This window comes from Hemiscyllium ocellatum, chromosome 37 (genome assembly GCF_020745735.1).
Source record: "Hemiscyllium ocellatum isolate sHemOce1 chromosome 37, sHemOce1.pat.X.cur, whole genome shotgun sequence".
NCBI lineage: Eukaryota > Metazoa > Chordata > Chondrichthyes > Orectolobiformes > Hemiscylliidae > Hemiscyllium > Hemiscyllium ocellatum.
The window spans coordinates 9,797,356-9,810,208 of NC_083437.1; the positions used below are offsets into that span (position 1 = coordinate 9,797,356).

Here is a 12,853-nt window from a genome sequence, read left to right on the forward strand (position 1 = left end):
CTGCCTCATTATGAATTGTGCATTGTATTTGGTTGAAGTACCATTCTGTAACTTTATTTGTTCACCCAGGTCCCAGATCAACAAACTTCAGAAGTCCTCAAAAATAAGTGTAAAGGTATAAAGAATAACAGCGTCATATTGAGTCATAGAGATGCACAGCAAGAAACAGACCCTTTGGTCCAACTCATCCATGCCAACCCAATCTCGTCCCAACTGCTAGCATCTGGCCCATATCCCGACAACCCCTTCCTATTCATATACCTGTCCAGGTGCCTTCTAAATGTAGCAATTGTACCAACCTCCACCGTCTCCTCTGACAGTCCATTCCACACATACACCACCCTCTGCGTGAAAAAGTTGCCCTTAGGTCTCTTACATCTTTCCCCTCTCACCCTAAACTTATGCCCCTTAGTTCTGGATTCCCCACCCCAGGGAAAAGACCTTGTCTATTTACCGTGTCCATGCTCCTCATGATTTTATAAACCTCTATAATGTCACCCCTCAGCCTCTAACGCTACAGGGAAAACAGCCTTAGACTGTTCAACCTCTCCCTATAGCTCAAATCCTCCAACCCTGGAAACATCCTTGTAAATCTTTTCTGAACCCTTTCAAGTTTCACAATATTCTTCTGATAGGAAGGAGACCAGGATTACACGCAGTATTCCAAAAGTCGCTGAACCAATGTCCTGTACAACTTAACATGACCTCACAACTCCTGTACTCAATACTCTGAACCAGAAAGGAAAGCATACCAAACACTTTCTTCACTATCCTACCTACCTGCAACTCCAATTTCATGGAGCTATGAACCTGCACTCCAAGGTCTCTTTGTTCAGCAACACTCCCTAGGATCTTACCATTAAGTGTATAAGTCCTGCTAAGATTTTCTTTCCCAAAATGCAGCACCTCGCATTTATCTGAATTAAACTCCATCTGCCACTCCTCAGTCCATTGGCCCATCTGATCAAGATCCTGTTGTAATCTGAGGTAATCCTCTTTGCTGTCCACTACACCTGCAATTTTGGTGTCATCTGCAAACTTACTAACTATACCTGTTATGCTCACATCCAAATCATTTATATAAATGACAAAAAGTAGTGGACCCAGCACCGATCCTTGTGGCACTCCACTGGTCACAGACCTCCAGTCTGAAAAGCAGCACTCCACCACCAATATCTGTCTTCTACCTTTGAGCCAGTTCTGTGTCCAAATGGTTAGTTCTCCCTGTATTCCATGAGATCTAACCTTGCTAACCAGTCTCCCATGGGGAACCTTGTCAAACGTCTTACTGAAGTCCAAATAGGTCACCTCTACATTCTGCCCTCGTCAATCCTCTTAGTTATTTCTTCAAAAAACTCAATCAAGTTTGTGAGAAATGATTTTCCACACACAAAACCATGTTGACAATCCCTAATCAGTCCTTGCCTTTCCAAATACATGTACATCCTGTCCCTCAGGATTCCCTCCAACAACTTGCCCGCCACCAATATCAAGCTCACTGGTCTATAGTTCCCTGGTTTTTCCTAACCACTTCCTTAAACAGTGACACCATGTTAGCCAACCTCCAGTCTTCCAGCACCCCACCTGCGACTATCAATGATACAAATATCTCAGCAAGAGGCCCAGCAATCACTTCCCGAGCTTCCCACAGAGTTCTAGGGTGGACCTGATTAGGTCCAGGGGACTTATCCACTGTTATGGATTTCAAGACTTCCAGCATTTCCTCCTCAGTAATATGGACATTTTTGAAGATGTCACCATCTATTTCTCTACATTCTATGTCTTCCCTGTGTCCTTTTCCACACTAAACACTGATGCAAAATACTTATTTAGTATCTCCCCCATCTCCTGTGGCTCCACACAAAGGCTGCCTTACTGATCTTTGAGGGGCCCTATTCTCTCCTTTAGCTATTGCCTAGCTCAAAACATGTGTGTTTGTTAGTCCTATTTTGTATGTGATTTAATGCAACATTGAACAGAATAAGCTAACAACAGCATTATATTGTTGCAGTATTTGCTACGCCAAGGTCATACAGCAGTCCAGGTTTCTCACGAGTTGCCAGTCATAACCACAGAATACACCCCAGATGTACCAATGGCTTTGGCTAATATCACCAAGCATGGCACTGTTAAGCCTTATGGAATGACAACAATAACGAAGGGAAGACTACATATGCGACTGGGGAACGTTGGTGAGCAAACGTATACTTCTGCCATCTTCATTCCCTATGAAAAGAAAAATGATTTAATAACTTACAACTAGAAATTGTTCTTGCAAAGATTAGCATACAGGCATTTTAAACTGCTATAAAGGATTAGGAAACTTAACAAAATCATATGATGAGCTGGATAGTCACAGACCTGACAGGATCAAGCAGAGGCTGGATTGGAATAAAGAGGCTGCTCCACTCCTCCATTTCCTCCCCTGGTCATCCTCCTGAGGATGGGGGCAGGGATCATCACTCTAATACCCTCCTGCCTCTATTAACGATGCAACTGATGTTGTAGGATCTATGACAGCTTTATCCCAATTCATTTTGTTTTAACTTTCATGGAGGCAGCCAGAATTTAGCAGTGTCAAGTTTTAACAACTACTGCATAAGACATATGAAAAGTAGTCTAGAGGTTAGAAGAGTCCGTTATATGATTTTTGCCTGCTTTATATTTCATCATTAGCTGCTGAAGCATAAGTTGTATCTGTATTTATGATGGTGGGTCATGATAGTGCTGTGATTGGAACTGCGGATGTTGTTGCGAATTTTGCAGATGACACAAGGATCGGTGGAGGGGCAGGTAATGTTTAGGAGTTGGAGGGCTGCAGAAGGATTTGAACAAGATAAGAGAGTAGGCAAAGAAGTGGAAAATGGTATGTGGGAAAGTGCGAGGTTATGTGTTTTAGAGGTGTATATTATTTTCTAAATGGGGAAACGTATTGGAGATTTGAAGCACCAAAGGGACTTGTGAATCTTGAACTAGGACTCCCTTCAGCTTAACATACAGATTCTATTGTACTTAGGAAGGCAAGTACAATGTTAGCATTCATTTCAAGAGTTGGAGTTGTATAAGATTTTGGTCAGACGGCATTTGGAATATTGTGAGCAATTTTGTGCTCTGTACCTAATGAAGGATGTGCTGACTTAGGAGGGAGTCCAGAGAAGGTTCGCAGAAGTGAAGGGCTTGTCATCTGAAGTGTGGTTGAGGATTCTGGTTCTGAATTCAACGGAGTTTAGTGGGCTGAGGAAAACCTCATTGAAACTTACACGATACTGAGAGGCCTGAATAAAGTGGATGTGGAGAAGATGTTTCCATCAGAAGGATAGTTTAGGACCTGGGGACAGAGCCTCCGAGTGAAGGGACAGCCCTTCAGAAATGAGATGAGGTGCAATTTCTTCTGCTAGAAAGTGGTGAACCTGTGGAACTCATTGCCACAGAAGGCTGTGGAGGTCAAGTCATTGTGTGTTCAAGACATAGATTTTTGATTGGTATGGGCATCCAGGATTACAGGGAAAGACAGGAGAATGGGCTTGAGAACATATGAGACATGATCAAATGTGGGAAAACACTCGGTGGACTGAATGGCCTCATTCTGCTTCTATATCTTATGTCAGTTCACCTATAAACACTGTTTACCAGATTGTTAGTTCTGCGAACTGGAAATCTGTCAAGTAAAAGATTAACATTTTTTAATATGGAATATCTTCAGATAAGTTTTAAAAGAAAGCTTATCTGATGGATAAAAATACTTTTCATACCATTTAAGAGTAGTCTAGAATGATAAATGTTACCTTCATCTCCCTTTTCTTTAATTCCATTTAGACATCGGTTAACAACAGTTCTAATACCTCTTTATTTCTTAGAGAATTTTAGGGGCTCTTGGCTGCCTAACTGTATTACTGATGCTTGACTATTTATACAGATGGTTTGAAAAGTCAGTTTTGTCTCATTGGGGAGTTTCATGGGGTATTCAATGGAATCCAACTCTTACAGTTGGGCTAGAGAGTTCCTGAAGTGGAAATAGGTGGGGAGGTGAAGAAGTAAGGGTGAGAGGGTAAAGAGTGAATAGATGATGATGAAGGTATGGGGTTAAGGTGAGTGGGACTTAAAATGGGCAGTAGGTTCAATAGAATGCTAATTGCTTTGGGAATGGCTTGAGTTGTTTTGGGAATAGAGGTGGGCTTTTTAACCTGCCTGCACTTGATTTGAATTGTCAATAAAAGGAGTAAGGAGGGGAAGGGGTTTATTAGATTATATCAGAATTGTTATTCACAAAAAAAGTTGCTGGAAAAGCTCAGCAGATCTGGCAGTGTCTATAAAGAGAAATCAGCATTAACACTTCGGGTCAGTGGTGACCCTTCCTCAGGATATCTTTGATATCATCATCTGAATTTTTGCAGGTACAATTAATATTACTTTCCCAATGTTCAGAACTACTGTTACTTATAATGGGAACGTAGATTCATTGAATCTTACAGTGCAGAAAAGGCCCTCTAGCCCATCGAGTCTACACTGACATAACTACCACTGAAAGTGCACTAATCCCAATTTCCTGCACTTGTCACATATCTTGAATGTTATGATATTTGAAGTATTCATCCAAATATTTTTAAAGCTTATAAGGTTTTCAGCCGCCGTCACCTTCCCAGGCAGAGTATTCCAGATTTCCGCCACCCACTGACTTAAAAAATAGTTTTGCCAAACTTCCTGTAAATCTCCTGCCTCTTACCCTAAAAGTACACCCACTCGTGATTGATCCCTCAACAAAGGGGAACAGCTCTTCTCTATCATCCTGTCCATACTCCTCATAATCTTATACACCTCAATCATGCTCCCCCTTTGTCTTCTCTGCTGTAAAGAAAATAATCCAAGCTCTCCTTATGGCTCAATTACTGCATCTCAGGCATCATCCTGGTGAACCTTCTCTGTACTCCCTCTGGTGCCGTCACATTCTTCCTGTAGTGAGGTGACCAGAGCTGCACACAGTTCTCCACTTGTGGCCTGACCAATGTTCTGTACAACTTCACCATTATCTCCTTGCTCTTATACCCCGTGACATAACTGATTCACATGCTGTGCTGACTTCAAGGATTTGCAAATAATTAGCACAAGATCCTTCTGTTCCTCTAAGACACCCAGTGTCCTGCCATTCATTAAATACTCCCTCATCTTATTTCTTCTTCCAAAGTGCATCACCTCACATTTATCAGAGTTAAATACAATCTGCCACTGGTCTGCCCATTTGACCAACCCACCTATGTCTTCCTGTAACCTACAACCACCTTCATCGCTACTAACCACTGTACCAATCTTGGTATTGTCTGCAAATCTGCTTAGCAGTTCCCCTACATTATCATCTGTATCATTTACGGACATAACAGCAAGGGTCCCAGTACTGATCCTTGTGGTACACTGTTGGACACCAGCCTTCAGTCACTCAAACAGCCTTCTACTGTTAGCCTTTGTGTCCTATTACTATGCCAGTTCTGATCTATCACGCCATGTCTCCCTGAATTCCATGTGCTTTAATCTTCCCAATCAGTCTCCCATATGGGACCTTGTCAAAAGCTTTGCTAAAATCCATATAAATCCATACATCACCTGAACTTCCCTCATCCACACACTTGATCACATTTTGAAAAATTCCAACAAATTTGTGAGGCTTGACGTCCCTCTGACAAAGCCATGTTGACTATCCCTAACTAACCCGTGGCTTTGCAAGTGGGTATTAATTCATTCCTTCAGAATTTTCTCCAATTGTTTCTCTACCAGTGATTGGTGAGACTCACTGGTCTGAAATTTCCTGGTTTATCTTTACCATTCCTCTTAAAAAGTGGAACCACATCAGCTGCCATCCAGTCCTCTAGCATTTCCCCTGTGGCCAGAGAGAAATAAAAGATTTGTCCGAGCCCCTGCAATTTCCTGCCTTACCTCCCACACCAGCTTGGGCAGCAATTATAGAGTCATAGAGATGTACAGCACAGAAACAGACCCGTCAGTCCAACCAGATATCCTAATCTCATCCCATTTGTCAGCACTTGGCCATGTCCCTCTAAACCCTTCCTATTCATATATCCATCCAGGTGTCTCTTAAATGCTGTAATTGTACTAGCCTCCACCACTTCCTCTGGCAGCTCATTCCATACATGGACCACTCTCTGCATGAAAAAGTTGCCCCTTAGGTCCCTTTTATATCTTTCCCTTCTCACCCTAAACCTATGCCCCCTAGTTCTGGACTCCCTCACCCCAGGGAAAATACCTTGTCTATTTGTCCTATCCATGTCCCTCATGATTTCATAAACCTCAGCCTTCGACGCTCCAGGAAAATAACTCCTGCCTCTTCAGCCTTGCCATACAGCTCAAATCCTCGAGGAGAAAGTGAGGTCTGCAGATGCTGGAGATCAGAGCTGAAAATGTGTTGCTTGAAAAGCGCAGCAGGTCAGGCAGCTTCCAAGGAGCAGGATATTCGACGTTTTGGGCATAAGCCCTTCTTCAGGGCTGCGCTTTTCCAGCAACACATTTTCAGCTCTATAGCTCAAATCCTCCAAACCTGGCAACATCCTTGTAAATTTTTTCCGAACCCTTTCCTGTTTCACAAATTCCTCCAGATAGGAGGTAGATCAGAATTGCACACAGTATTCCGAAAATGGCCTAACCAATGTCCTGTTCAGCCGCATCATGACCGCCCAACTCCTATACTCAATGCTCTGACCAATAAAGGAAAGCATACCAAATACCTCCTTCACTATCCTGTCTACCTGATATTCTACTTTTAAGGAACTATGAACCTGCACTCCAAGGTTTCTTTGTTGATCTGGGCCAGAGGATTTTTCTGTTTTTAAGCTCAACAGAGTTTCCAATACCTCCCCATTTCCTGTGTCAAACTGGGCAAGTTCCTCCCTTTTGCTGAATTCCATACGTATGTTCTTTTCCAGAGTGAAGATCAAAGATAAGTGTCTATTCAACACCCTTCCAACATCCTGTAGCTTCACACGCAGGTTGTCCCTTGATCCTTATTGGGCCCTACTCTTTCCCTGGTTAACATCTTCCCTTTAATGTATTTATAAAATATCTTTGGATTCTCCCTAATCCTGTTCGCAAGTCCTTTCTCATGCCATCTTTTTGCTCATTTAATTGTTTTCTTAAGTTCTCTCCTGCACTTCCTGTATTCCTCTGGGACCTTGGCTGAATTGTTCCCTTTGTTCTTGCTCAAAGCCATACTCCTCCTCTTTATTCAGTCCTAGATTATCATAGACACTCAGGGTTCTCTGAACTTACAGCTCCTACATTTCCCTCTAAAGGGCACATTTTGCACATGTACTTGCCCCAGCTACTTTTCGAGTGACCCCCATTACTCCATTTCGAGTGACCCCCATTACTCCATTTCGATTTACCCACATGGAGCTGTTCCAAGTCTAGATACTATTTGATTCGAATAAAATCTGCCCTCCACGCCCACCCCCCCACCCAGCCCCAAACCAAAGCCATCTTTTGCAGGCCAGGCCATTTTTTCCTTGTCCGTAACATGTTGCACTTGCAATTATCTAAATGTTCTCCCACAGCCACATCAAACACTGTCTGGTTTCTTGCCCCAGAACCAGGTCCAGCACTATAAGACCATAAGACATAGGAGTGGAAGTAAGGCCATTCGGCCCATCGAGTCCACTCTGTCATTCAATCATGGCTGATGGGCATTTCAACTCCACTTACCAGTATTCTCCCCGTAGCCCTTAATTCCTCGTGACATCAAGAATCTATCAATCTCTGCCTTGAAGACATTTAGCGTCCCGGCCTCCACTGCACTCTGCGGCAATGAATTCCACAGGCCCACCACTCTCTGGCTGAGGAAATGTCTCCGCATTTCTGTTCTGAATTGACCCCCTCTAATTCTAAGGCTGTGTCCACAGGTCCTAGTCTCCTCGCCTAAAGGAAACAATTTCCTAGCGTCCACCCTTTCCAAGCCATGTATTATCTTGTAAGTTACTATTAATCTCCCCTCAATCTTCTAAACTCCAATGAATACAATCCCAGGATCCTCAGCCGTTCCTCGTATGTTAGACCAACCATTCCAGGGATCATCTGCTGGACACGTTCCAGTGCCAGTATGTCCTTCCTGAGGTGTGGGGACCAAAACTGGACACAGTACTCCAAATGGGGCCTAACCAGAGCTTTATAAAGTGATTGCACTGTTCCTTTTTGGGCTTTTTACATGGTGATACAAAAAAAAACTCCGTGGGTACATTTCAAGAATCCGCCCCCTCTAAACCCTTAACATTATGATTATCCTAATTAATGTTGGGGAAGTTGAAATCCCCTTCGTATAATTACCCAAGTATTACTCTTACACACCTCTGTGAGCTGCCGACATACTTGCTTCTCTTTTTCCCGCTGATTCTTTAGGGCCTAAAATACACTCTCAGTAAAGTAACTGCCTCCTTAACACTCCTAAATTCTATCCATAAAGCCTCGTTTGAGGACACTTCCAAGATATCATCACTCCTTATTGCAGTAATTGGCTACTGAATTAATAGTGCTCCACCACTACACTTCTTACACCCTCGTCTGTCTTGTCTAAAGAACCTATATCCTGGAATGTTGAGTTCCCAGTCCAGCCCTCCCCTCAACATGTTTCTATGATGGCAACAATATCATACTTGCATGTGCCAATCCACGCTATTAGCTCATCAGTCTTACTTATTACACTTATGGCATTAAAGTAAAGACCATCCAACCTTGCCTTCCTGTCTTGAGACTCAACATAGCTGAACTCACTGTGACTTGCTTCCTTTGCCGGAGCATGACATGTCTGTTTCATTGACATTCTGTGACCCTCACCCTGCCAGACTAGTTTAAAATCCTTGCACCAGCATTAGTGCGCCTGCCTGTCAGGATGTTGGTGCCAATGTGGTTCAGGTGTAGACCGTCCCTTTGTAGATGTCCCACCTTCCCCCAAAATGGTCTGAGTGAACCTGGAATCTAAAACCGTCTCTCTTGTACCAACTCTTAAACCATGCACTCATCTGTCCTATTTTCCTATTTCTAAACTTGCAAGCACATGGCACCCAGAATAATTTAGAGATTACAACCATTGAGGTCTGGCTTTTTAACTTATTATCCAGCTCTCTGAATTGTTGATGCAAGATCTCATTCCTCACTTTGCCCATATCATTGGTGCCAAGATGTACCATGATCTCAAACTCATCACCCTTCCCTTTGAGGATACCCCAACCCTGGTACCAGGGAAACAACACACCATTCTGGAGTCATGTCTTAGCCACAGGAATGTCTGTCTGCTCCCCTGACGAAAGAACAGGAGAAGGCCATTTAGCCTGACCAGCCTGCCTCCCCTGCATTTAATATGATTATGGTTGATTGAACACTTCAATGACAACTGAATGCATTATTTGCAGTAATTACACTTAATATTTTAAAGTATTTTATCAGCAGGTCCTGAGGGGCAGGTGAAAGCAAATGGAGACAACAGCTTTCTTTTTCATTATTTAGTGTGAAGTCTAGAAGGCTAACCAATCATGTTAAAAATAATGACTGCTAAAAGGTTCAATGTGACTGACAAAAACAGAGAAAATTGACTCTTTCTGCCAAGGGTGTGCATCTAATAAGAATTGCAGCCTCCGACTCTTCTCCCTTATTATCTAATTGACCTGCCCTTCTGCTCTACTGGTTCCACTAATTCAACAGATTCTGTTGTACTCAGGCGTGCAAGCTTTGCAGTGATTTGCTTGGTGTATACATGATTTGGATGGATTAGAGTGACTTACAGTATTAATTTCCCAGTATGCAGACTGTGTGTGAGCTTTGTACTGGACAAATACTGTCCTTGGAAGAAGGACGTATGGTGCAGATTCAAACATTCAATCAACATGCATTGAAGTTGAACTGTGATTTATTTCCCCGTGTTCAAATTGCCAATGGCACTGAAGCAAATACAATAGTAATTTATTTACACAGCATTCATCAAGTCGATGTGGGTCTCGCTAAAATGCTGAGGTGAACAATGAACAGGAAGGAAAGAAAGGAGGAAAGACTGAAGACCACAGAGTTTAGCAAGCTTTTACATGGAAGAAGAGAGAACACATTGTCCCAGGAGTGGATAGATTTGCCAGAATGATAGAGGGACTGATAGGATTAAGACTTGAGGACTAAATGCATACATCAGGTTTATACTCCCAAGTATCAAAAATTAGGACATGGTATAACTGAAGGGTTTAGGACGAATAAAGAAAGTGATACAGAGAATAGGAACTATTTTCTCTGGTGGAAGAATCCAGCTTAAGAGGGCATAGTGTTAAATTGGAGTTAGTTCATTTGGTAGTGATCTCAGGAAGTGTTGTGGAACACTGCCACATAATACTGTGAAAATTTCAATACGCGAGGTTGATAGGGCTTGCCAAAGGATCACTGTGTTTGAAAAATACTTTGAGATTACAAAGATGGGGAGTGGTACAAAGAAGCAGTGATGCAGAAGTGGACGAATTAGTCTTACTAGTGGCCCACATGTGAAGTCTGAACTTCAGCTCATGATGAAGAATAAAGCAGAGGGTATATTGGGTTCTGAGGAAGGGTCACTCGATCCTTGTAGGCACCAGTAATATTAGAAATAGAAATCTGAACTTTTGGTTGACAGCTGCAAGGATGACATGATCAGATTTAATGCTTTAAGCCTTTTACTGTAACAAATTAACAAAGCACTATTGACGAATAAATATTGTTGCAGATGACTTTTTAGTTTTATCATAATCAAGAAGGACAAAGGGATGAAATGCATGGGAATACTGTGACTTGCAAGTTCCCTCCAAGCTGCCCACTCTGATCTGGGATAATATCAAAGTCTCTCTTTCTAGTAGTACTGTGGACGTACCCAAATGTCCATGTTCTGCTAGTAGTTCAATAAGGCAGCACATCACCACTCTCTGAAGATCAATTAAGCATGGGAAATAAATGCTGGCCTAGCCAGTAATACTGGCTTCCCAAGAATTAATTAAAATAAAGCTCTTTACAGATATACTTTACCCTATTCTTAAATCAAACCAAATCAAGTAGTCATTCAATTTTGCAGGGATCCAGTCTAAAATGGTTCTAAGCTCTTGAGGAATTACTTTTGTCCTTTTTCTTTCTAAGTGTGGTCACTTTTAACCTTGACAAAGTCTTTATGAGAGGGGTATTTCTTGGCTATTCTCACACCAGTGCAAATCCAGCACCCTGAATTTTAATCCTCACAAAATTGCTGTTTTTTGTCCAATCACAAGTTTCCGCTCTAGTTTCAGTGCAGTAAGTCATAGAAACTTTGAGCCTCTGGCTGATATCTTTCTCTACTCAATCCAGCTTGACTAAATTTGCGAATTTTTTGGGATATTGTAGAAAGCTTTCCCCTCTTGAAGCTCATTGCCTTGGCATTATGAGTAACATGGGCATTCTAACCAGGTAGAAATGCTGATTGGCTATCGCTGTGTTCTCAATGTCCTTTTATCTTAGAAGTAAACAGACAATTTAAAACATAACTTTTTGCAACTCAACATTTTTAACACCTATCTGGAACTTTTGAGACTTACATTCTATTCATTGTTGTTACACTGGATGTTGGCATTATCTCCAAGAGAAACATTTTGCAACTTTTTCCCCAGTAAAACCATCTGGTTCCCCTTCAGTCTTCAATAATCAAACTAACCAAGCAAACTTTGGAACAGGCCCTTCATTTGACCTTAAATTAGAGATACAGCCCCAAAACATGACATTCCCATTCACCTTATAATTGTAACATTAGCACGTATCACATCTTGTTTGTCTTTGGATTGGCAACAATATATTTGCAAGACACGGAAACATGGTTCAGTTCACAACAGACTTTAAGAAACAATATTTACCTCTTTTTGTTTTTAAAGTACATTCTTTATTTGGCTGGCATTTGACTTCGATGCTGCCTGTAGTTATTCACTCTATTGAATCTTTCTGTTCAGCCTTGCATGTCAGTAATACTCACTTACAGGAGATATTAACAAGCTGGGCCCTGTGATGCTGAATCCCAAAAGTAAGTCAATTCCCTCAGCAAAATATTCCCATTAGTGAACACAGCTTGGCTGGCTTCCTGGAGAATCTTTGGGTTTCAGATCATTTCAAGGTTGTCCTTTTTAAGTGAAATGGCTGTGGCTCCAGGTTACTCACGTAACTGCAAATCCCTGACAATGACGCAGTTACACTTCATTCATAATCCATTGACCTGAAACATGAGCTGCTCCTGAATTACAATTGCAATCAAACAGCAGAGCTGGTTAGGATTTACGCCTTCCAGTCTCACTTTGTTAAAGCAATAAGATAAGGCAATGCCACTAGCTCTAGATCTAAGTTTTAATAATTCCGTAAGCTTTTAATTGTATATTTCAATATTCAAAGTGACCAGCAGTGTTTTGTGACTTCACTTGCTTTTTGATTGTTGGCATTGCAAATCCACATAAAACACCTAGAAACTTGCAATACATTGTCATATCCCTGTGTTTGGTTTTACAGAGTGAAATTAAATGTTTCCATGCCAGGAATTAGAATAAAAAGCCTTTCTAATATTCTGAGTTTACTTCTATGAGCAATTGTGTCTCTGTTCAGCTTCTTCTGCAAGCAGGGACACTTTCTTTGTAATAACTAGTACTTTGACACAATCATATTTACTTATTTAATAAGACCTGCAGTTTTCTAGAAGTGAAAAAGGAAGCAGTGCTTACCGATACTGTACAATGTGACAAAATGGGCAATGATTCGTGCAGTTTTTCTAAAGCTACGTAGGAGGGAAGGGGCCACATATAACTCATCACCCCTTCAGCTAGTAGCCCATGGCAGATTCAGTACCTCA

The 12,853-nt window shown here is 41.8% G+C and overlaps 1 protein-coding gene across 1 annotated transcript in view; it reads left to right on the top strand.

Annotated features, from left to right (window-relative positions):
- Positions 1-12,853, top strand: part of nphp4 (nephronophthisis 4) — a 402,509-nt gene that overhangs the window by 308,656 nt on the left and 81,000 nt on the right. Inside the window, exon 16 of the mRNA XM_060851914.1 lies at positions 2,012-2,192. Within this exon, the coding sequence (XP_060707897.1) occupies positions 2,012-2,192 (181 nt within the window). The remainder of the gene's footprint in view (positions 1-2,011; positions 2,193-12,853) is intronic.